Source organism: Mesoplodon bidens (genome assembly GCF_964165515.1).
Source record: "Mesoplodon bidens genome assembly, chromosome: 10".
In the NCBI taxonomy this organism is placed as follows: Eukaryota; Metazoa; Chordata; class Mammalia; order Artiodactyla; family Ziphiidae; genus Mesoplodon; species Mesoplodon bidens.
Genome location: NC_138172.1, coordinates 41,166,326 through 41,189,060, shown reverse-complemented (window position 1 = coordinate 41,189,060; position 22,735 = coordinate 41,166,326). Strand labels below are relative to the sequence as shown.

At 53.3% G+C, this 22,735-nt stretch overlaps 1 protein-coding gene and 1 long non-coding RNA gene across 2 annotated transcripts in view; one reads left to right on the top strand and one right to left on the bottom strand.

The window, feature by feature from the left end:
• Nucleotides 1-22,735, bottom strand: part of CCDC12 (coiled-coil domain containing 12) — a 49,103-nt gene that overhangs the window by 9,226 nt on the left and 17,142 nt on the right. Inside the window, exon 2 of the mRNA XM_081246594.1 lies at nt 6,340-6,407. Coding sequence (XP_081102720.1) covers nt 6,340-6,407 — 68 coding nt within the window. The remainder of the gene's footprint in view (nt 1-6,339; nt 6,408-22,735) is intronic.
• Nucleotides 13,322-17,726, top strand: LOC308623842. The gene is made up of 3 exons (XR_014016896.1): nt 13,322-13,664; nt 15,965-16,066; nt 17,263-17,726. It is a non-coding gene; the product is annotated as an uncharacterized lncRNA (long non-coding RNA).

The window sequence follows — 22,735 nt, the reverse complement described above, 5'->3', positions numbered from 1 at the left end:
ACTGGGTGGGATGTTACTACATTCATCAGGCAGGCACTGGCGTCTGGAATTCACCCTTCTGGAGGCCACTAGAGCCAAACGCTGGTTCTGCTATCCCCATTTTAGAACGAGGAAGCTGCTTGGGGGAGAGGGTACAAGAGCCTTGGCCTTCCAACAGTGTGACCTGGGTTCAAATGCAGCTTTGAAGCTTTTGAGACAGGATGGAAAGGGTCATGCTTTCACTGGCTTCCATATGGAAATCAAAGGTATCATTTCTCATGAGGCTGTAGGTGACACAGAATGTGGACATCAACACTGCACAGAGTGGTGTCCTGCAGAGCAAAGGTCAAATCGCCCAGGAGTGCTACCTTCCCACTCCACACTGCTGCCCCAGAAGCCCCTTCGCAAACTCTGAGAGCTCTCTAACTGCTAGGAGGGGAATACGGCAGACTGTCCCAAAATGGGACGGTCAACCCTCCAAAGCCCAGAGAGTAACCCTTGAGTGCAGGTGGGAACGAGCAGCCCAGCAGCCCATGGCTGGGCCATGCCCAGCCCGCACGGCCTACCAAGCCTTCTCAAAATACTGCCCAAGCAGATTGAAAGTGGTCCTCGTGTGGCCCACAGGGTGGCAGGGATGCGCCTGTTTCTGCACATGTACATCAAGTGGCAGGGCTGGCCAGGACATACCCCAGCAGTTGAGGCCCAGCCAAAGAACAGCCTACTACCTGCCTCTCCAGTATGTTTGATCTCCATGAACTTGGCATTGTTACTAGTAAGTCCAGGAGCCTGGCTTCTTATCTTACTGCTTATCTCTACAGCCCTCTCTGCTCAGCACTGGGTGTGAAATGGACCTGGACTGAAATCTTCTGGATAAGGGAAGAAGACAGATTCCAACAGCATGGGCTCTTCCTATGCCTGAGGCAATGCCCAAACACTGAGGAAATGTGAGCCGATCCCCAACTCTGCAGGAGCCAAAGGCAGAGATGGTGGAGAGAGCCAGGCCAGAGGAGAACCAGGAGCCTTTCAGACTCCCCCGGTCTAAGGCTGCAAAACAGGAGAGTCCTGTGCTAAGGTGCTCTGGAGGACACAGACATTAAGAGCCCCCTCCTGGAGCTAACCCTCTCCTAGCGGGGAGAGTGCATCATGCAAACCCTGGCTGTGTGCCCTTCGGCCCATATGAACAACAGAACGCCACATGACCAAAGGGACAAGGAAGATGTTTTTCACGAACTTTTGTGTAATGAATGTCAAGATGTACTGTCAAATTGACATGAGTGAGGTGAGGAACAGTAATATGGCAGTGTAGTGTGCTATCACGTGTGTAAAAATAAGCATGTGTATGTGGGGGGTTGGGGGGATCTATATCAGCATATTTGAATATCTGTGCACAGGCCACCTCTGAAAGGAGCCAAGCAGCTGGCCCTCAAGGTGGTCTTGCAACTAGGAGGTTGGGAGTGAAGGAAGATTTTTTTCCCCTGTGTGTCCTTTAACACCTTTTGCATTATGAATCATGAATCCTTTACATACTCAAAAAATAAAATATATATAAAATACATAAAGATACACCCGGACATTACATGGATCATTATATATAACCACTGAAAATAATGTATGCAAAGGATTGTTCTGAACATATAACAGAAATTTAACGGATAGAAAACAACAACCAAACGTTGACAATGAGGGACTTCCCTGGTGGCACAGCGGTTAAGAATCCACCTGCCAATGCAGGGGACACGGGTTTGAGCCCTGGTCTGGGAAGATCCCACATGCTGTGGAGCAACTAAGCCCGTGCGCCACAACTTCTAAGCCTGCGCTCTAGAGCCCGTGAGCCACAACTACTGAGCCCATGTGCCACAACTACTGAAGCCCGCACGCCTAGAGCCCGTGCTCCGCAATGAAGAGAAGCCACCGCGATGAGAAGCCCGCACACCACAACGAGGAGTAGCCCTGGCTTGCCGCCACTAGAGAAAGCCCACACGCAGCAACAAAGACCCAATGCAGCCAAAAATTAAATAAATAAATTAATTAATTATTTTAAAAGTTGACAATGATTATCTAAGGGTGATTTTTCACTTGGTTATTTTGAATGTGTCAAGCGCTAGTTAAGTCAGGCCCCTGCCCAGCTGGAGCTGCCATCGCATCTGAGCCACATGGTCTGAACCTACTCCCACCCAAGACTCTACAGAGCCCAGCCCAGCTTCTCTAAGTTTACAGGCTGAGGGGCTTCCCTGGTGGCACAGTGGTTGGGAATCCGCCTGCCAATGCAGGGAACACGGGTTCAAGCCCTGGTCCCGGAAGATCCCACATGCTGTGGAGCAACTAAGCCCGTGCACCACAACTACTGAGCCTGCACTCTAGAGCCCATGAGCCACAACTACTGAGCCCGTGCGCCTAGAGCCTGTGCTCTGCAACAAGAGAAGCCATCACAATCAGAAGCCCGCGTACCGCAACGAAGAGTAGCCCCCGCTCACCACAATCAGAGAAAAGCCCATACGCCGCAACGAAGACCTAACGCAGCCAAAACCAATAAATAAATAAAAGAAAATAAATAAATTTTAAAGTAAATAAATAAACTTACAGGCTGAGCTTTGCCCCCAATCCACCTGAAAATGCATAGCTGATGGGCACTTAAAGAAGTAGAAACAGCTGATATGCCAAAACTCAAGGACTGAAAAATTAATTATGGCACTCTCAAAGAAATACTAAGCAGCCATTGAGAATTTTATGGAAGCATATTTATCAAAAGATGATCAAGATACGGTATGTGAAAAAGGTTACAAAACAGAAGGATATTCACAGATACAGGCTAATAGGATTTACTAAATTTCCGACAATTGAAAAAATCTCTAAGTACTTTCAATATCAATTTAAATTTAAAAAGAGGAGTGGAGTAAAAGTTTATGGCAGCTAAGCTAAATCCCAAAGGGCCCACAAGATGAGAACTGAAGTGGCCACACTGGCTGTCGGGGCCCAGGCGGTGGTGGGGCCCGGAGCCTGCACAGTTCACTGCTCCCCACTCTCCTGGGGCCCAATCTATCCCTCAGACCACTCTGGGGGCCGCCCTGGGCTGCAGAATGCCAGCTGCAGGCTGCCCAAGAGAAACACTCTCTCTCCACCGCACAGCTGTCGGCAGCCCTGATGCCCACCCCTCCAGCCCCAGCCAAGAGGAGACACGGGACAAAGGCCACAGCACTAAGAGTGAAGGCGGTGCGACGGAACCAGGCCTGCCTGGCCTGCCGGGGAGCTCGCACGCAGAGGACGGGAAGGGCTCCGTTTCCCCATCTGTGACATGACAGCTGGATGAGCTCAGTGTTCTCCACCCTGCCTGCACACCAGACAGGGATGGTGCAGGGGTCCCAGTGCCGCTCCCCTCCCTCTCAGCTGGGAGATCTTAGACGAGTCACTTCACTTGTGTGAACTGTGGTTTCCTCACCTCACGGTGGACCACAACCTTCCCCCAGAACAGGTTTAACGAGAAGGGCTTTCGAGGCACTGGAGATCACAACATACAAGATGAAGACTGTCTTCCATGTAGAAAGGCCCCAGCCGTGCTCCCACTCTCCCCCTACACGAAGGGAAGCACCCGGCCCGGTCACACATCGAGTCGTCTTCCCACGACACCACATCCCTTATACCAGTTCTCTCTTGGTTCACTCTTCCACATTCCTGCGCCTAGTCCCGAGCAACAGGATCAGGAAACACGGGGCGGCCGCGGGTCTCTGTGCTGCTGCCTTAGCACGAGTCATGGAGCCACAGTCCAGCCCCTCTATCCAGGGCCGGGACATTCTGGCCTGGAGCGGGAGTGAGGTAACTCAGCAAGTGGGGGCAGGGGCCGCTCTGAGCATCACCGTGAGAGCACAGCAATGTCCGCCGAATCAAGCTGACGTCACGGGTCTGCGAGCACGCCCTGGTGCAAAGCCACCATCCTGGGGACCCAACCGGCAGATGAGAGAAGGCCTGGCATTTGCCAGCCTAAAGGGCTTGGGCACTGGGACAAGGCTGGGCCGGGCCTCAGCTGGGGTGGGACCTTTCTCCACATGGAGTTGGAGAACCGGTTTTCCATCCCCGAGGAAGGAAGGTTCGTGGCCTAGTTCCTTCTCCGCTACGTGACACTCACCCAGGGTGTCCCTGAATGCTGACGGCTCTGGCTGGGTGCAGACCTCAATCCTAAGCCAAGGGGAGGTGACGGCTGTGGGAGCTGAGGGTTTGGGGCTTGCTTGTTCAGGCACTTAAGACACGCTCCCCCGCTCCATGCCCAACCGAGTGTGCAACGCCGGCCCTCTCCTCCCACCTGGTAGGGTGGCCACGACTGTTGGCCACAAACCCTACCCTAGACATACCTCCACGGCATACACCAGACAACTTGCCATCAGGAGACAGTGACTGAGGGCTTACAAAAAACAACAGCAATTGACATTAATGCCCCTTTTTGTGGCCAGGTTTCCAGGGCTGCCATATCACCTCTTACCTAGGCAGCAAGCAGGGGGCTGTGCTAGAGATGAGTCATGGGCGCCCCTGCAGTTAACCACGAGGGGAGGTTGGCTGGGAGAGGGCAGATCCAGCCCAGAGGAGAAGCCGGGGTCCTTCTGGGGGTGGGAACTCGTCTTTCCTTCCCACAGAGCCTGGCCTATGCTAGTCGACCTTCGGGGGACTGACTCCCACTCAATGGGGATTTGGTTGTAGGGGAATGCGGTACGATTTATCCTGAAGAGAGTAATAAAAAAATGTTTAAAGGTATTCTGACCTATAGATTCCATGCAATACCAATCAAAACTCTAGCAAACTTTTTATTTATTTTTATTTTATTCTTTTTTGTATTAGTTTATTTTTAATAAGCAGGCAACAATACAAACACGTACACTTGAATGATGCCTACGTTCTGAAATTTTAAGAGGAACTGACATGAGATAGTCCATCCCTTCCACACTTCTTGAAATACCCATGCACAGGGCCACTAAGGAATGGGTTAGGATGAAGGGAGGGGCACCGTCTCCAGAAAGCCACCCCCGCTTCCTCTCCTGGTTTCCACAACACATCATTCTCCTCCTCTGTCACTCTTTACTCTCAGTCACCTTTAGCAAGCTTTAAAAATAGATATTAACAAGCTGATTCTAAAATTTATAAGGAAAGCCAAAGGAACTAAAACAGCCACGATTCTAAAAAGGTCTCCTTGGACAGATGGGTAGGAGCATGGGCAGAGAGGGAGGTGGGTGATTCTCCAGCAGGGCTGGTGAGGGGTGAGGTCCTGGGGTGCCTGCCTCCAATCCTGCTGGATTTTCTCATTTCCTCAGCCACAACCCCTGGCCCCACACTGTATCTGGTTAGACAACTGAATCTGCAAAATGACTCAAGGCTCCAGCCAGTAATCAAAAACCTAAGAAAAAACCAGAAGAAAACCAAAGGGTCTCTCAGCAGTTACCACAGAATGGGGGAAATTGTGCAGGCACCCACCCCCAAGCCCCCAAGTCTGCAGTCACTTGGCAAAAGAGCAATGACTTGGCCTTCGTCTCTGTCACCAGAGAGGGCCGCATGCTGTGCTGGGGGGGGCCAAGGTCCAACAAGACACCAGAGAGCCCAGTGCTAGGGTGACAAGGGTCCCTGCACCACCACTGAGCATCACCAGCCTCTCAGCACAGAGCTGTCACCTTCTGTGATAACAAGGGAGATGGCAAGGACCCTGCAGGGCTGCTGTGAGGAAGGGGTGAACACACTTTGTAAAGTGTTAAGTCACACATGCACAGACACACACGTGCCCCTGTGGACTTGAAAAAGCCCCATCTCGTCTGAGATCAGCTCCTGAATAAGAAGGCAGGGATGAGGGGCCTGCACCTGGGGAAGGTTCCACTCACACTGGTGAAGGAAACAGCAGGCTGTGGCATCAGGAAGGCCTGCTTCCGAGTGCTGGTCCAGCTTCCTCTGGGGAGCACCCCTCCCCACCTGCTGCACCCCCTCAAAGCACAGCCCACCGAGATAAGCTTTCTCAGGGCATCAAGATCTACTCCCCCAAGTGAGCAGGCGCCCAGGCTGCTGGTTCAGATAGAGCTTCACACACCAGGGAGAGTCTGGAGCTGATTCTGCAGGTGCTGTAGAACCATGTCACCCAAAGTGTTTTAGGAGAAGAGTGAGGGGACATAATATGAGGGTCTGGAATAAAAGGCTGGTGGCTAAGAGTCAGATAGCCAGTGGGGGAAAGGGTGCAGAGAAGGTTCCAACTGTAAGATTGTCCTGTCTGAACAAGGCAGCCATGGGGTGGAGAGGAAGCAACGGGGTAGAGACTGAATGCAGAGTTGGAAGGATGTGGAAGCCAAGAGGTACTGGAGGAGAGCGCAGGGCAGAGAGCTGCGTGTGGGGCATTACCTGTGCTTCTCGCCTTCCTCCTCCCCTTCTCTGAGCTGCTTGGTCTTTGGCTCCCCGTCTTCCTTGTCCTGCAAAGGAAGGGAGAAAACCAGCTGCTCAAATGAACACTCCTCCTTCCAGGAGCTAGACAGCCTGGCCAGGACCAGCTTGGCATTCCAGCCTCCAAGCGGGGCACATGCCTGCTGCAACCGACGGGGCACAACGCTGGAGCCACAATTCCCAGCCCTCAGCTCCCTCAGCAGAATTTAAAACCCATGACCCTGGGCTTCCCCAGTGGCGCAGTGGTTGAGAATCTGCCTGCCAATGCAGCGGACAGGGGTTTGAGCCCTGGTCCGGGAAGATCCCACATGCCACGGAGCAACTAAGCCTGTGCGCCACAACTATTGAGCCCACGAGCCACAACTGCTGAAGCCCACGCGCCACAACTACTGAGCCCACGCGCCTAGAGCCCGTGCTCTGCAACAAGAGAAGCCACTGCAATGAGAAGCCCGCACACCACAATGAAGAGTAGCCCCCACTTGCTGCAACTAGAGAAAGCCCAGGCACAGCAACGAAGACCCAATGCAGCCAAAAATAAATAAACTAAATAAATTTAAAAAACAAAACAAAACAAAACAAAACCCATGATCCCAGCCCAGGCCCAGACCAGGGTGGCCCTCAGAGAACACTAGCAGGAAGAGCTGGAAGGTCTTAAGTGGTGAGAGATGATGCTGGTCAGTGCCGCCGAGGGCCCACGCTGACAGGCCACCAGCCACCCTCATGCGTCGGGAGAGATGGGGCAAAGAGCAGTCACCAGCAACCAGAGCAGCACAAAAGCTCAGGTCTCCTGACCGCCACCCCCTGCCTTCCAGGCCAGAGGCCTCTCCAGAAACACCTGTTCGGTTCCCTTTAGGAGTAGCGTAACTCGAATTAGGACCAGGCTTGTAACAGGTTCACTCCTGCAATGTATTCAGGGGGATAGAGGGAAGGGGAATTAGTTTGAAGTTTCCATGGGAAAAATTTCTAAATCTCGTTATCTTCCTCTTCCCCCCTTCCCCACCTCTTTGTAAGTCTAGAGAAGTCATGTTCATCTCAACCCTGACAGAGTATGCTTGCTCTCAGGTGCGCCGAGGGCCCGGCAGAAGGACACCCCCATGCTGCTTCCACCTGCAGCAGGAAACACCTTCCTGGGCTTTCTTCCTTACCATGTGACCACTGCAGTTGGATCAGACCTGCCTGCAGACAAACGAACATGGAGGGCGTGCGCTGGGTGTGCTCTCACATGCGTCCACGCCCCCAGTGTCTGTCCTGAGAAAATCTGGGACAGAGCCCTGCCCGGGGTCTCCCTGTGTGCCAGGGCTGGCCCTCCAGAGGGGATCAATGTGCCCCTGATAACTGGCCATGACCTGCCTTTGACTTGCTGGAGCATGTTCCGAGGAGATATTCGGAAGCCCCTGTCATGGGGGACCTGCTGCAATGGAGAAAAGAACATATAAATTATAAGTAAAATAGCTGCTTGTACCACCTCTCCTAGAGATTTGTTTATGGCACTGACAACGGCCTCCTCGAGAGTGGCATTCGCATTATGAGTCACTTCCTGCCAGTGTTCGTCGCAGAGACCCTGGAAACCACCAGACTGCGCCATTCGTTGGTCACACACCTATGGGCAAGGAGACCAGCCAAACCAGGCTCGGAGTCCTGGACCAGAGAAAGGTTTCTGTGATGTGAACAGAGCAAGATGTTCCCCTGGGCGGCTCAGTCTCCTGGGGATGAGGCGGCAGGAACGAGTGACAACAGCTCCACGAGGGAGGTCAGCACGGGTCTGCGGGGTGGGTAGGGGGCTTCCTACTTTCCTACTAAGGGGTGGGCAGAATTTGGGTGTTACAGGATGCGGAGACAGGAGCAGGAAGGGCACTCCCAGAGGGGAGCAAGCTTGAGCAAAGGCGGGATGTGGTCTGAAGAACACACAGGTGGTTGGAGCAGCAGTCAGGGCGCAGGTGAATGCAGGTAAGGCTGTCAAGGGGTGGGGCCAATCACAGAGGGCTCTGGCCAGTGTTCTAGGGCAACGGGAGCAGACCTGCTGGAGGAAGGACCAGAGGCCTCTCCCAAGAGCCTGCTGACAGGCTGGGCAGGGAGGCCCTGGGGCAGAAGCATTTGTTTGGTGATGGCCAAAGAGGAAAGGGGAGCAGGCGTACAAACTCTCAACTGAGAAACCAGTTAAGGCTCCCCACGTGGCTCCCAGGCTGCATGCACCCCTCCCTGACAAATGCTAGTGATTACGTTAAGCCAGAAGCCAGGACATTGGAACTAAAAGCTCCTTCCTAATTGCCAGCCAGTGGACTCCCTGATGGCCAGAGGTCCTGCAGCAGGGGAGGAAGGTGGCAGACACCTCCCCTTGGTGAGAAAGGACAGGGGTGGAAGAGCAGCAAAGGCTCAGCTTTCCCCCGAAGTGGGCTGATGCGCAAGCCCACAGGAAGGCTTCTTTCCACGAGGGCCCTGTTAACCTGGGCCAGCTGGAGGCAGAGGTTGGGGACTGTGGAAACAGCCTTTGGGAGCGACTCCTTTGCAAACACCATGCACGTTCACAGCCCCCGAGCAAGGGCAAACTCAGCGGCACAGCTGCCACCACCCTCCTGGGGTCCCGGAGACACTCAAGTGTCTCGGCAAAGGCCAAGTTATTTATTAATAAATGAGAAAACACCCAATGATCTAAATGACATTTTAAAAACATCCCCCGCTGTCTGGTGGGCCGTGCAGACCTCTGAGGTTAAGGAACACCCCAGCCTGGGATGCTGTGCAAGAGCAGGGGCTCAAGAATGGAACCCATAGGTGCGTGGAGCCGGAGCCAGTGAACAAATGAACAGGCCACATAAGTGCAGGGACGAGGTGCGCTCCAGTCGGCCCACGCAAAGGCAACTCGGGTAGCATGGTGAGCATCACTGAGCAGGGAAATGGCCTTGGGGCAACCCTGGCCTAGGTCACAAGGCAGGACTTGCACTGCTCGGGATAGTGGTAGGAGGCACTGACCAGTTTCATGGCCCACCCAGCCTGAGAAACTCGAAGGCCCTCAGAACTGGAGGGCTCACAGGACCACCGCCTTCCGAGTCCCCAAATCAACCCATGGGGGAAGCTGGCAAATGACCGCCACGGAAAGGAAAGATTGTCCCAAGGTCACAGAATCTGTCAGTGGTAGCTGGGGTTCTGGATCAAGGTCCTCCTGAGCTCTTGTATTTTTGCCGAGGAGACGGGAGAGGCACTTAGTTTCTAAAACCAGCTCTAAACCCAGTCACCTCTCCCATGCTCCCCTCACAGTTCAGATTTGGCCACGTGCATTCAGACCAGTCACAGCCAGCCTGGGCCTAGGTCTAAGCCCTGGGGGACACCCATGGGAGTGCAGGCAGGGGCCGAGGTACACAGCATCCCAGGGAATCTAGAGACATCTTACCCACCCCCAGACCCTTAAATGGAACTCGCTGCCTAGCCCCGCTTACACACACCCTTCCCCTATCTCCCACCTTTCTCCCTCCTTCCAGCCCCATGTTCTGTCCCACCCCCATAGGTCCCCACCACAGCCAAGCCCACAGCTATTCCCCCCACCCTTGCCTGCCGCCAGCTACCCCCTACACTCTGGAGAACACAGCAGCCTGCTGCACCCTCCTCCTCCTCTTTCTAATCCATCTCCCCTACATCTCTCTCCACCTTATCCATCCACACGGACGGAGGGTGTCCTCTGCTCAAAGCTCTCATTGGTCCCCATACCCTCAGGAACAGCATTCTCCTCAAGGTGCAGCCTCCCAAGGCCTCAGCACTCTCCCTGTAGCCCATCCATACTGGCCTTGTCCAGAATACCCTGACACCGGACCCTCTGTCCCAAATCCTGATCTGTCCATTCTGACTACCCCGAACAAAGCCCACCCTCTGGCCAGTTCTGGACTCCAGCTCAAAGGCTACCTCCTCAAGGCAGCCTTCTGAGGTTCCCAGGGAACAGGCTCTGTCACTCCTCTGGGCCCAAGACACAGGCCTGTCGTCATTCCTACTCATAATCAGACCTCTGTGTCCCTTCCAGGTCCCTCTCAGCGTGGGGACATCTCCTAGAGCTCTTGCAGGCGTAGCCATGAGCCTGGACTACATCACCTTCATTAACTCTGTGCTAACTTAACTACTCTCTCCACCAACTCCAGAAGAGCCAAATTCTTAGAACACTGGTGGCTGGAGGGCAGGAAAGCCAAGGCCTGGACTGGGGTCCTCCCCACAGCCCGCTTGCCTGTTACTGGAGGTACCCCACATTTCTGACCCCGGCCCAGGTTTCCACACCTAGGCCCTGCCCCTGCTCTCACCTCCCGCAGAGCCCACAGGAGGAAGGGGCCTCTCAGGCAGGACTTCAGGGGCTCTCAAAAACAGCCCTGCCCCAAACAGAGCCCGACCGACCTGTTTCATAATGTTTGTAATCCTTTTGCCAGGAACAACACTTTTACAAATAAAATTAGCATTGTGCACGATTGGTGTTATTTCTTCTTTAAATATATGACAAGACTTCATCTTGGCCTGAAGTTTTCTTTGTGAGGTTTTAGGTATGGGGCTCATTAGATTTTCTATTTCCTCCTGAGTCAGTCTTATTATATTGTGTCTTTCAAGGAATATCCATTCATACTGAATTTACCGGCATAAAGTCGCTTATAATATTCCCTTATTATCCTTTTTTTAAAAAATTTATTTTATTTATTTATTTTTGGCTGCGTTGGGTCTTCGTTGCTGTGTGCGGGCTTTCTCTAGCTGCGGTGAGCAGGGGCTACTCTTCGTTGCAGTGCGCGGACTTCTCATTGTGGTGGCTTCTCTTGTTGTGGAGCACGGGCTCTAGGCACGCAGGCTCAGTAGTTGTGGCACACAGGCTTAGTTGCTCCGCCGCATGTGGGATCTTCCCGGACCAGGGCTCTAACCTGTGTCCCCTGCATTGGCAGGTGGATTCTTAACCACTGTGCCACCAGGGAAGCCCCCCTTATTATCCTTTTAATGTCTGTAGGATCCATGGTGATACCCACTGATATTGATAATTTGTGTTTTTTCTCTTTCCTTATTAGACCAGCTGAAGATTTATCAATTTTGGGACATGTCCCGACTTGGTGTTTTTTTTGTTTTTGTTTTTTAAATTTTTTGGCCACGCCACGCGGCATGCAGGATCTTAGTTCCCCGACCAGGGATCGAATCCATGCTCCCAGCAGTGGAAGTGCGGAGTCTTAACCACTGAAAGTCCCGAGACTTGGTGTTTTAACTCCGTGTTTGCTCCTCAGTCCCCTCTCAGAAGGAGCCCTCACTAGCTGAATGCACCTGCCTCTGGATGGTATACAAAATGGGGGGCGGGGAGATCAATCCATACTTGCTGCCTGAATGTAGGGCGACTACCAGAAGTAGCTCAGTTAACCACCAGAAATGTAGAAAAGCAGGGGGAGAAGGGAGGCTGCTGCACCTCCTCCTGCTGACCTCCCCACCCAGGCAAAGACAAGGGTCCCTCTTCCCTTGTACCCCTGGACCCCTTTGTGTGCTGGGCCTGCCTTAGGCACAAGGATAAAGGAAATAAGAACCCTGCCCACAAGGAGCTCAAGGAGCAGGTTTAGACAATGGTAACTGTGCCAAGAGTGAGGAGGAAAGCTTCATTCAATGTTTTGTGTACTTGGAGAATCGGCAAGGAATAGGTGTTGTCAGGGAAGGAGATTACCCTTCAACTCAACCCTAAATGTCGAATGGGGACTTGCCAAGTGGCTAAAGAAGGCAGAACATTCCTGGGAATGGTAATTGCCTGGCAGACATGAGAGCAGAGCAAGGGCACTGATAAGACCTGCAGGGCAGACCCAGGTGGCTGGCCCACCCAAGACTGAGGGGGTCAGGAGTGGAGGGGGGCTGACAGGGTCTTCCTCCAGGGCTCTGGGTGGGCCGAGGCTGATGCTCGGAAAAGCACTTTGGCAGCCTGGAGAGTGAGTGGTGGGAGAAGACGGAGACTAGAAACTAGGTGAGATGCTCCACTCCCAGCCTGGACCTGTCCCTACCTGTTCTTTGTGAGTATGCGCTGGGGAGGGTGGTTAAGAGTAGCTGAGGGCCGGGTGGGTGCCATCAGGGGCAGATGTGCTGAGGCAGGGGCGCTTGCTCTGAGGGGACAAGGAACAAGGCCCTCCCTCATCTGAGGAGGAGCTGCTGCCTGGGGCTCTCCCTTCCAGAAGAAAAAGAGGGAGGCAGGAAAGGGTTAACAGAGGGACACTTCAACTTCTGGTCTAGGTTCCTCCCACCGTGAGACCATTACTGAAGCAGCTGGAGAGCCAACAGAAACTCACAGGTACAAAAACACTTTCCAGTGCCCAGGCAAACATGCCTCATTAGCTCTGAGTATGCCTGGGGTACTGTCCATGGAAACAGCCCTTCTGTTCAACAATCAAGAGAATAGGCTCCAAACCCTCGTTTCCTAAGAAGAGGGGAAACTGGCCCCGGTTTGAGCCTTTCCAGTTCCAACTTGGCCCAGGGTGGGGAAAAGTCAAAGAGACATGGGCACAGATGCCAGGAAGAGGGGAGCAGGAAGGCACTGACAATGCTGAGGGCAAACCTGGCAGGTTTCACAGTATCACCCTGCTGCCCATCCTCAGAGCCAGGGCAGCCCCATGTGGGGCAAAGGGACTTCCTGTCGGGTGCAGCTGCAGCCGGAGCTGTGCTCCAAGGGCACTTAGGGGGCAGGGCAGTCAGCCAGAGTCTGACTCACCCTGAAGATGCAATGAAAAGCCCTGGGCCGAACACCACCACGCCTGGGCACAGAAACCGCATGGCTCTCTACTGCCCAGAGACCAGGGAAGGGGGTGGGGAGGGGAGGTTCCAGCTTGGGCGGCAGGGCCCCTGACTCTGGGCCCTGGCACTCAGTCTGCTGCTAGGATGACCTGGCCGGTGTACCCACTGCCTGCTCAGTAGGCGGAGAGATCCTTGAAGGCAGATGCTTGTCTTACCCACCTGTACCCGTGGGCCTGACACCGCCTACAGCAGGCACAGCACAGTGGTTGAGCTCATGGGCTCTGGGTGGGAACGTGTCTGGCAAGCCCGGCTCAATTTCACCTTGCTGTGTGACCTTGGGCAAGCCATGCAACCTGTCTGGCCTGGGTGTCCCCATGTATGAAAACCAGGACTATCATACCAACATCATGGCAATATTACAAGAAAGAAGTGACCAGGGAGGAAGGAGGAAGGCCTGCGGCTTGGGTAACAGGACAGCAGACCCTGAGGGGCAGGGAGAATTGGGCCAGGGCAAGAAGGGAAGGGCCGCAGAGAAGCCACGAGGCCACAGGCCCAGACTGCTGGCACCTGCAGAGGTCACGGTAAGTTTTCACTTTCATTGTTTTCACCAGGCTTTCTCTGCAATCCTGAGATGGGCAGTATGATAACATCTGCTCCAGGAAGACGATGTCAGAAGACATGTCAGACAATCTGTACAGGGGGAACAGGTCTTCTGATTCCCCGTTCAGTGCTTCACCAAGGATCAGAGAGTTCAGAAGGGGAGGGTGGGCCCAGAGCTGAGAGCCACTGCTCTCCTGTGGGTGTGGACATTCCCTAAAGGCTTGTGAGCGGAGAGAACAAAGCGAGTTGAGGGCTGGGAGAACAGAAAGGGAGCGGGAGATAAGGACTGCAGATAAGAGCCGGAACTAGGTCAGTGGCAATGGGATAGAACAAGGGGGTGCCTGAATGCCGTGAGGGGACAGGGAGAAGTCAGGGACGACTGAGGTCCTGACCGGGACTCGCTGGGAGAATGAAGGCGCCTTTAACAAAAAAGGTGGCAGTGCTTAGGCGACAAAGAGAGAGTGTGCGGCAGCTTTCAGGATGACCAGGGTTGAGGCCTAATGCCTAGGGTCTGGCGATGGCCGGTGCGGACCATGGCTGAGGTTCCAGTGCCTGTCAAGGTGTCCTCAGCAGCAGAAAATGGGCCCACTCCTCAGCAGAGGCAGGGCTGGCCCCACCACTGATACCCTATCCCGAGGCCCAGGCAACGGCATGCAGGTTAACACATGGCCTAGCCCCAGATGACTGCTGACGTCCTGCGTATGGCAGACTAGTGTGGGGAGGTGGCCCCAAGCCAAGTTGGGTCCTATTCTTGCCACAAGTGCAACTGGGGAACCAGTCGTGCTCAAAGGGGGTGGCAGATAACCCCTCCAGTAGACTATTAGTCAACAAATATTGACTGGCTCCCTCCTGCTAAGTACTCCACACTGGCTGAGGAGAAAAAAAGAACAAGTAGGCACCTAGTGTTCACAGACCAGGGTGGGGACTCAGCCTGGGTCCATGGACAGGATTCCAGAGGTCCATGATCAGACACACACACAGGCCAGGTGTGCAAAGGCTCATTTTTCTGGAGTAAGAATCCACAGCTCTTCAGATTCTCAAGGGGATGATGACCCAGAGGAGGAAAGGGAAGGTGACGACAGCATGGTGGGGAAGGAGGTTCTTTGTGGCACTTGAGGTATCTGGGGAGGCTCTCCAAAGAAAGTACAGTACCACCTGTCTTGCATTTCATTTTTTAATTTTTATCTTTTACAATTAATTAATTAATTAATTTTTGGCTGCGTTGGGTCTTTGTTGCTGCACGCAGGCTTTCTCTAGCTGCGGCAAGCGGGAGCTACTCTTTATTGTGGCGCGGGGGCTTCTCATTGAGGTGGCTTCTCTTGTTGCGGAGCATGGGCCCTAGGTGCACGGGTTTCAGTAGCTGTGGCACATGGGCTTCAGCAGTTGTGGCTCGCGGGCTCTAGAGCACAGGCTCAGTAGTTGTGGCACACAGGCTTAGTTGCTCTACAGCATGTGGGATCTTCCCGGACCAGGGCCTGAACCCGTGTCCCCTGCATTGGCAGGTGGATTCTTAACCACTGTGCCACCAGGGAAGCCCTATGTCTTGCATTTTAAAGGCTGAGTGGGAAGAGGGGCTGGGAGATGGGCAGCAGAGGGAACAACTATCACTGTGAGTGTGTAGAGGCTTGCTAGGGCCCTTCCACTGCTCCCACATCCCCTGCAGGAAACCTTTTGGAAGGTCACACTGAGGGCAGAGCAAAGACCAGTCCCCTCCTTTCCTTCATACACAGTCAGCCTGGACCAGTTCCTTTGGGCATCCAGGCAAGACTCCCAACTCCCGCCCAGACACCTGTAGGGGGCACTGTGGTTTGCAGGAAGCCAGGGAGCAGGACTGGACAGGCCGGACGGTAGGAGAATCACTCTCCACTGCTTACCAATGGTGAGACTGTGGGCACCTGCAGGACCTCTCCGAGGCTCTTGCTCCCTCCCCTGTTAAAGTGGGGCTGGTGCTATGTCACAGGGTGTTTGAGGATTAAACAGGCTAACTTGGGGTCCACCATCCGGTGCAGGACCCCCCATGACACCCGTTATGGGAAACAACCTGCTGGCAACCTGGGGTGTTCCGAGTCCTGTCATCCATCAGCAGTGAGCCTGACTCTTGCTGCATCCTCCTGGGGAACCAGATGTTCCCTCTCCTTCCCCCGCCACCACCTGCTTGCCTGACCCCTCAATATCCTTTTCTGATAGTGCTTCTTTATTTTCTGCCAAGTTTCTGTAAATGACAAAATTTAATTTTTAAAATTGAGACTCAAATTAAGAACGACCTGTCTGATTCCTTCAGGGGCCCCAGGCTGGAAGAGCAGACACGACATCTGTGAGGCTTCCCTACAGAAACCCTGTTCTGCATGCACCACAAAACTCCACAGCAGCTGAAAGATGGTTGGTGGGTTACAGCACTTTCCCCTGGCTGTGCAGGCTGAAAGTTACACCCCTTTTTAGCAGAGGGAATTCTTCCCAGGCAGGCCCTCTAATGATAATTGTCCCAGACATTCTATTTTACCTGGATTTGCCTACAAGAGATTTTATTTGTCACCTGTCTTCCCACCTAGATTCAAGCTTCAAGAGGCCCGTCCATCACTGTTCCCCAGCACCTGGCACATGACAGCAGGGAAACAATAGTCAATGAATGAATTGACAAGTCGGGGGGGGGGAGGCAGGATGCACATGTTAATTCCCCCGCTTACAGATGAGGTTCTCCTCCCCAAGTTGGTTGTCTGAGCCTCCAAACAGCGCCCGTGCCTCAGGCATCACTAGGCTTGTGATGTCGGACCCTACACTCTTTCCATCAGTTTGAGGAGACAGACAACTGGAAGCCCACTTCCCTGCCTCTACACACACAGTTCCTTTTACCAACACATCCGCTTGTTCACCCCTAAGCTGTCTGTTCTATCCTCCCCTCTGACAATTACCCACGCCTCTGCTTCTTTCCCGGAGAATGAGGGCAAAAATCTCAACCGTGCCCACTCCCTAAGAGAGTGTTAAGAATCAAATCTGACTAGGTTCCATAAATTTAGAAGACTTCCCCATAAAAGGTGAGCTCTGGGGAGGGCTGGACCCAATTGTTATTCAACTCTGTTCTACTGTATTTCCTACAACCACAGTTATAACAGTATGCTAGGCAATTGACTATTCAATTAATTGAAATAACATTTTAATTAATCAGCATAAAAATTTAATAAGGTCAATACCGCTTTCTCCTCTCACAGATAAAACTGGAGGCCCAATGCTATTTGCATTAAGTTACCCACCCAGAGTCACACTGCTTGGGGTTGCCAGCGCCCAAAGGGTAGCGTGGGCCCCATGCCTAGGTGGCTCCCCCACAAACCCCATCCCTCTGCTCTGATCCTACTCCCACCCACCTCGAATACACAGGTGGTCTCACTGGCATCTAATGGCACTCAGCATCCCATCACAGGGCTGATATCTCTTCCCGGTGACATTTCAGAGAGACATGACCAAACCATCAGGAGCCCCACATATAGACAATACTGGGCCAGGAACTCCAATCCCAGGAAAGCACCAAAGGAGACAAAAGAGCAATGTATGTAGAGGTATTCATAGCTGTGTTTCTCATAACAGGCAGAAGTGGGGCCAGGAGGTAGGTGTGACCTGCCGGACGCAGTGAGGCAGGCCAGCTGCTCGCTGAAGTAGCAACCTGATGGGCATCACCGTGAGACAGAATAGGACTATGAGGGGTGTGGAGCCCACACACGTAACCATGAGTGAGACCACGGCAACACCTGACGCAGAATGGTCACAGACTTCACAGGCTCACACAGCAGGACTGTGGGCAGTGCTTCTTCCGTTTCCTTTAATTCTGTTGTCAAAATGACTTAATAACAAAATGATTTAAAAATAAGAGTGACACAAGGAACCCAGCTGCCTGTGGCTCACTGCTTGACTGTACTCACACCATAAACAGACTCTCCTGACCTTCACCTGGCTCAACAGGAAAGCAGGAAACCATGGGTGGCCCTCAGGCCCAACACAGCCCAATGTTTAATGACCTTTCTCAAGCTTAAAAAAAAAGCAAAAACTAAAAACCCAGCATTGCTGGGGAAAGAGGAGGACAGACAGAGGCCTGCACACACCAGCATCCCTGTGCGCCCAGGGACAGGCCCCGCAGTCACACTACAGGCCGAGCGGCCTCCAATCAGGCCAAACATCTCCTGCTGAATAATCAGTGTGAAAATTTCAGTTAAGAAATTAACTGATGGCGAACGATGAGGTTACCTCCCCTACCCTCACCCTGCCCCACCATTTCCCTTTTGTGGAGGGAGGGGGAAAACGTCTCCCCTGCCACAAAGCAGAACTCACAACCACCAGGACTGCCTCACCATGCTAGACTCACAGCTGAAACAAGAGCAAGCGAATCCCAATGGCAAATGATAAGGTCCCTGAAGCTCCCCTGCCCTGGTATGGGACAGCCTCACGTGGCACTGCAGGGGGAGCCGGCCTGGAGCCCCCTCCCTATCGCCTCACAGGGGACAGCCAGAGTCACCAGGCACGGGGAATGGGGGGCCCAGATGATCAGTTGCAGGGAATGGAAGAGCGACCCGGAAGCTCAGGTCCTGAGGACACGCCGCTGGTGTCTGACCCTCTTCAGATCTGCAGGGCTGAAGAGCAAACAGGCCTCCCCCTTGCACCTGAACTCTGGCTGGTGGGTGGGATTCTGAGGCGGAGTCCCGAAGGGAGGTCCCAGGGAGCCTATCTCCTGTGTGTTCACCATCCCTGGATCCAATGGAAGCAGCAAGCAAGGGCCTGAAAACCCCAGTGAATGGCCCCTGAAATGACACCCTTCCACACACACCCACACACACCTAAGCACATGTGCCTGTTCACACCGATGCTGGGTGCCCCCAAGTGGTTCCCCAACAGCCACCAACAGGACAACATCAGGGCTCCTGCTACCAACATCACACGCTGGCTTACTAAAAGCCTGTGATCGACTAACATGAGCAGCTCTTCTCCACGTGGACAGGTGTGAAAGCAACCCCAGTCCATGCCTCAACAACAGATTTTGGAAACTTAACTGTCTTAGTAGACTTCACACACAGTGAAGTTGATCTTGCTGACATGGCTGCTGCCTGCAGACGTTTAAATAAGCCCCTGAACTCCTCCCAAAGGGCAGGTCTGCTTTTCCTTCAGAAAAATCTCAGCCCAGCCAACTCCCAAGTCCATGTGCCTGCCACATTGCTTCATTTCTTCATTCGAATGTTTACAGAGTGCCTCTGGGTCTTGTCATCTGGCAGACAAAAAGGTGACTAAGATGTGGCCTCAGGGACTTGAGGGGCAGGTGAAAGGGGAAGCAGACAGGTGAAAGGAGAGTCCCCACACAGCGAGGCCGTGAATTCCTGGGTGCTAGGGGAACGCAGAGTGACTAACAGCTGAGGGGAAGATAAAAACCTCAGCTCACCTGGAGGAACACTCAAGGCAGAGCGGGCATGGCAGGGAGCGCCGGAGTTACTGGAAGGAGTGGGTGTACTGAGGCTGGGCCTTGTGTCCATGGAGAGGGCAGAGACCCCCAAGGTGCACCTGGAGGAGGGACCCAGTATGGGAAGGCCTGCCCCATATGGGCTACAGACTTTATCCCATGAGCACTGAGAAGCCAGCGAAAGGACAGGCAGGGAGGTGGCAAAAATGTGCTGAGAGCATTATTTATAAAGAACATTCAGAAAGGGCCAGAAAGGAAAGTGCAGGGCTCACTGGCTGAGGCCACTGGAAAAACAAACCACATATGGGTTCAAAAAGCCACCTCCTTACCCCAAGGATGGCAGATGGCAGCTGCCTCTGAGTCTGTCTGGAGGGATAGACTCTTCCAGCTGCACGGTACCATGCTGTGCTCGCAAAGCTGCCCACACGTCACTCAGGCACACAGGGCCTCTCATCCCCACTACCCTGGGATCCGGCGTTATCATCTCGCCCAAACAACGAGGTTCGGAACAACTAAGGAACTTACTCAACGGTTCACAGCTAATGAAAGGTCAGCATTTAAACGGAAGTTTCTGGGCTTCCCTGGTGGCGCAGTGGTTGAGAGTCCGCCTGCCGATGCAGGGGACACGGGTTCGTGCCCCGGTCCGGGAAGATCCCGCATGCCGCGGAGCAGTTGGGCCCGTGAGCCATGGTCGCTGAGCCTGCGCGTCCAGAGCCTGTGCTCCGCGGCTCCGGGAGAGGCCACAACAGTGAGAGGCACGCGTACCGCAAAAAAAAAATAATAATTAAAAAAAAATAAATAAATAAATAATAAACTGAAGTTTTTGACTGCATCATGCTTCCAAAATTCAAATAAATAGCCTCAAGGCTTGGGTGTGCTTTCTGCACAGTAGCCAGAGAAGTGTGACCATGTCCATTACCAAGTGAGAAAAGTAACAAACCCATAAACTGTTAGGGCTGCAAAGACCTCAGATATCAGCTGGTACAACATGAACTAGATCCAGTGGCCCAGGGAGGGTGTTAGAAATCAAACTGACCAAATCAGAATCTTCCAGGGTAAGACCCAGGAATCTGAATGTTTCAAGAGCCTGCCCACTCCCAGGTCATGATTCTACCACATGGCCCGACTGAGGAGCTTCTGAGTCAGACCACATCCCTCCTCTCAAAGAGGCTGACCCACGGGAGGAAGTGACCTGTATGATGCCACCCCAAGCTGCCTGAGTACCTACTGTGGTCACCAGGGTGGGTGGGCTCTGGATCAGAGCAGGCAGGATGAGAAGAAACACAGAAATCTCTCATACAACATAGACATCCTGAGGGCCACAAGAGACCCAAGTAAAGTACAGGACAAGAAGGGCAATAGCTAGGGCTAAACTAGACCTCAGGTCTCTGGACTTCAATTTGACTGGTATGTTGTCTATTTTACCATGTTGCCTGGAGCCATGGAGGAAGGTGACTGGAACTTCAATTCCCAAGTCATTCTATGGGCTGCCCAATGCCCATGCCCCTCCCTTACTTGGGAAGGCTCCACGTGGAGCCTCGAGGGAGGAAGAGCCAGCTGCCGGCTATAAAGTGCCCCCCACTTACTGTCCCAGCTGGGGAGGCACCAGCAGCACAGACTTCTCTCTGGTGGCATCGGTAGCAGAGCAAACTGCAGTGTCTAGTACTTGAGAGCAAGCCATTTTCCTGTGAAATGTTGGGCTTCTTTCTGACTGCGAACTGCCAAGGTAGGCTCTCTCTCTTTTCAAAAATGAACAAACAAGCCAGTCAGAATAGATTTCTGTTGCTTGCAACTAAGTACCCTAGCTTCATGTGACCAGTTACAGCAATAGCCTAACAATAATTATGGGCATCACTTTAAGCATTCCAAGTTTCTTAAATTCCCTGACTCATCTGATCCACAGGGAGACCCTGGATGCAAGCAAGGCAAAGGTTCTGATGCCTAGCTTGCAAATGGAGAAGCTGGGCTCAGGATGTAAAGTGTTCTGTGGGCTTGGTCCCAGCATTCCCCCAAGTCCAACACAAAGGCCAATAGGTGATGCAGACAAGCCAAGGCGCTCACCTGGCCTGGGGTTCCTCTCACCATCCTTCCATCCCAAGCTGGAGCTGAGCTTGAAATGTGCAGGGTCCTAACACTGGCACCCCAGTTCAAAAAGCAAATTCTTTACAAGTCAATTCCCAGGCAAGTCAGCAGTTTACAGAGCAACAAAGTGCGCTGAAGTTCCTAGGAGACTAGAAGCTATTTTAACCTCTGATCAGCTGCTTCTCAGAGTGTCACAGTCTGAGAAGTAAAGGTAAGACAGCTGTCTCCTCGCTGGTGTGATCTCCAAGTGATAAAATCCTAATTAAACCAAATTTAAACTACAAGCCAGAACTGGCACATTTATTTGTTGCGGAAAATATCGCTTAAACAAGGTCTTTTGGTCTTCACCTACACATATATCCTCTGGAAGCAAAGCCTTTTTTTCTTTTTAACCACGTGCTGGGCTGAAAGGCTGAGAAGGCAGAACCACACAAAGAAGCTGTGCCATGGGACTATGCTGAGTTCTTGAGCTTCTCAGCGCTGCACTCTCCAAAACTGCAGAGGGGCGTTAAATGAGGGAGCGTATGTGATGTGTGCAGCTCTGTGCTGTGGCCGCACGGAGAAGTCCTCGATCAGTAGGCGCCAAAACGGTGATGACTGACAGTGGGGCTGGACGCTCTCACCTGCACCCTCCGTGTGAGGCCCCGAAATTCTACTGCCCAAGTGAGGCCTGCTCCCCCACCCCATCCCTGAAAGAGGTCATATGACAGATCCCCACATGCACGCCTCTCCCCTCCCCTCACTTCATCTAGAGGAGGACCGAACCCTTGCCCTTGAGCTGACCTCAGTTTAGAAGGGCAGATGCATCACGTGTGCAGAGGACATGAGTCCAGGTCAGAAAAGCTAGCCACAGTGGGTGGGTGAACTGGGGCAGGAGCTTCTCCCCGAAGTCAGACACCTCCACACGTGCCTGTTCTGCTTCGGCCCCTCGCCTTCTCCCAGCCCTCCAGACTGCCTTCCACTCAATCCCTCCTCAAGTGTTTTCTCAGCACCTCCGCTGGGTCAGTTATGCTGCCTGGGGCACAAAGCCAACCAATAAGACACAGCGGGGAAAGCACTTCACACTGGGCTCAGGACTCCCTCCTCCACGCAGCCCACGCCCTGCTGCAAGCCCTCCCTCCAGGAGGCTCACAGCTCTCTCAGACACCCCTCCTGTCCCTCCTCAATGCACAGCAGTATGCAGTATTATAACTGGTGTGAGTGGGTCTATCGCCCCACTGGGCCCAGCCTCACTGACATCGGTCCCCAAGCTCTTCACAAGCCCAGCACACAGCCAGCGCTCCTCAGTAGGAGTAAGAACAGGGGTTGCAAAGAAGGGCTTGGAAACTTATGCCTCGCCCCAAAGAGCCCAGGCCTCAAGCCCCACTCTCTAAGGAGTCATGGACTCCTGGACCCGGGGCAGGAAAGTCCTGCTCTCACCAAAGGACTGCCTCTCCCAGAAATCAAACATACAGGTGCTTCTTTAGGATTCAAACTGCCCTGCCAGAACTGGAGTGTGGCCCTGCCCTGAACACAGGGTGTGGGGGGAGAGGGAGT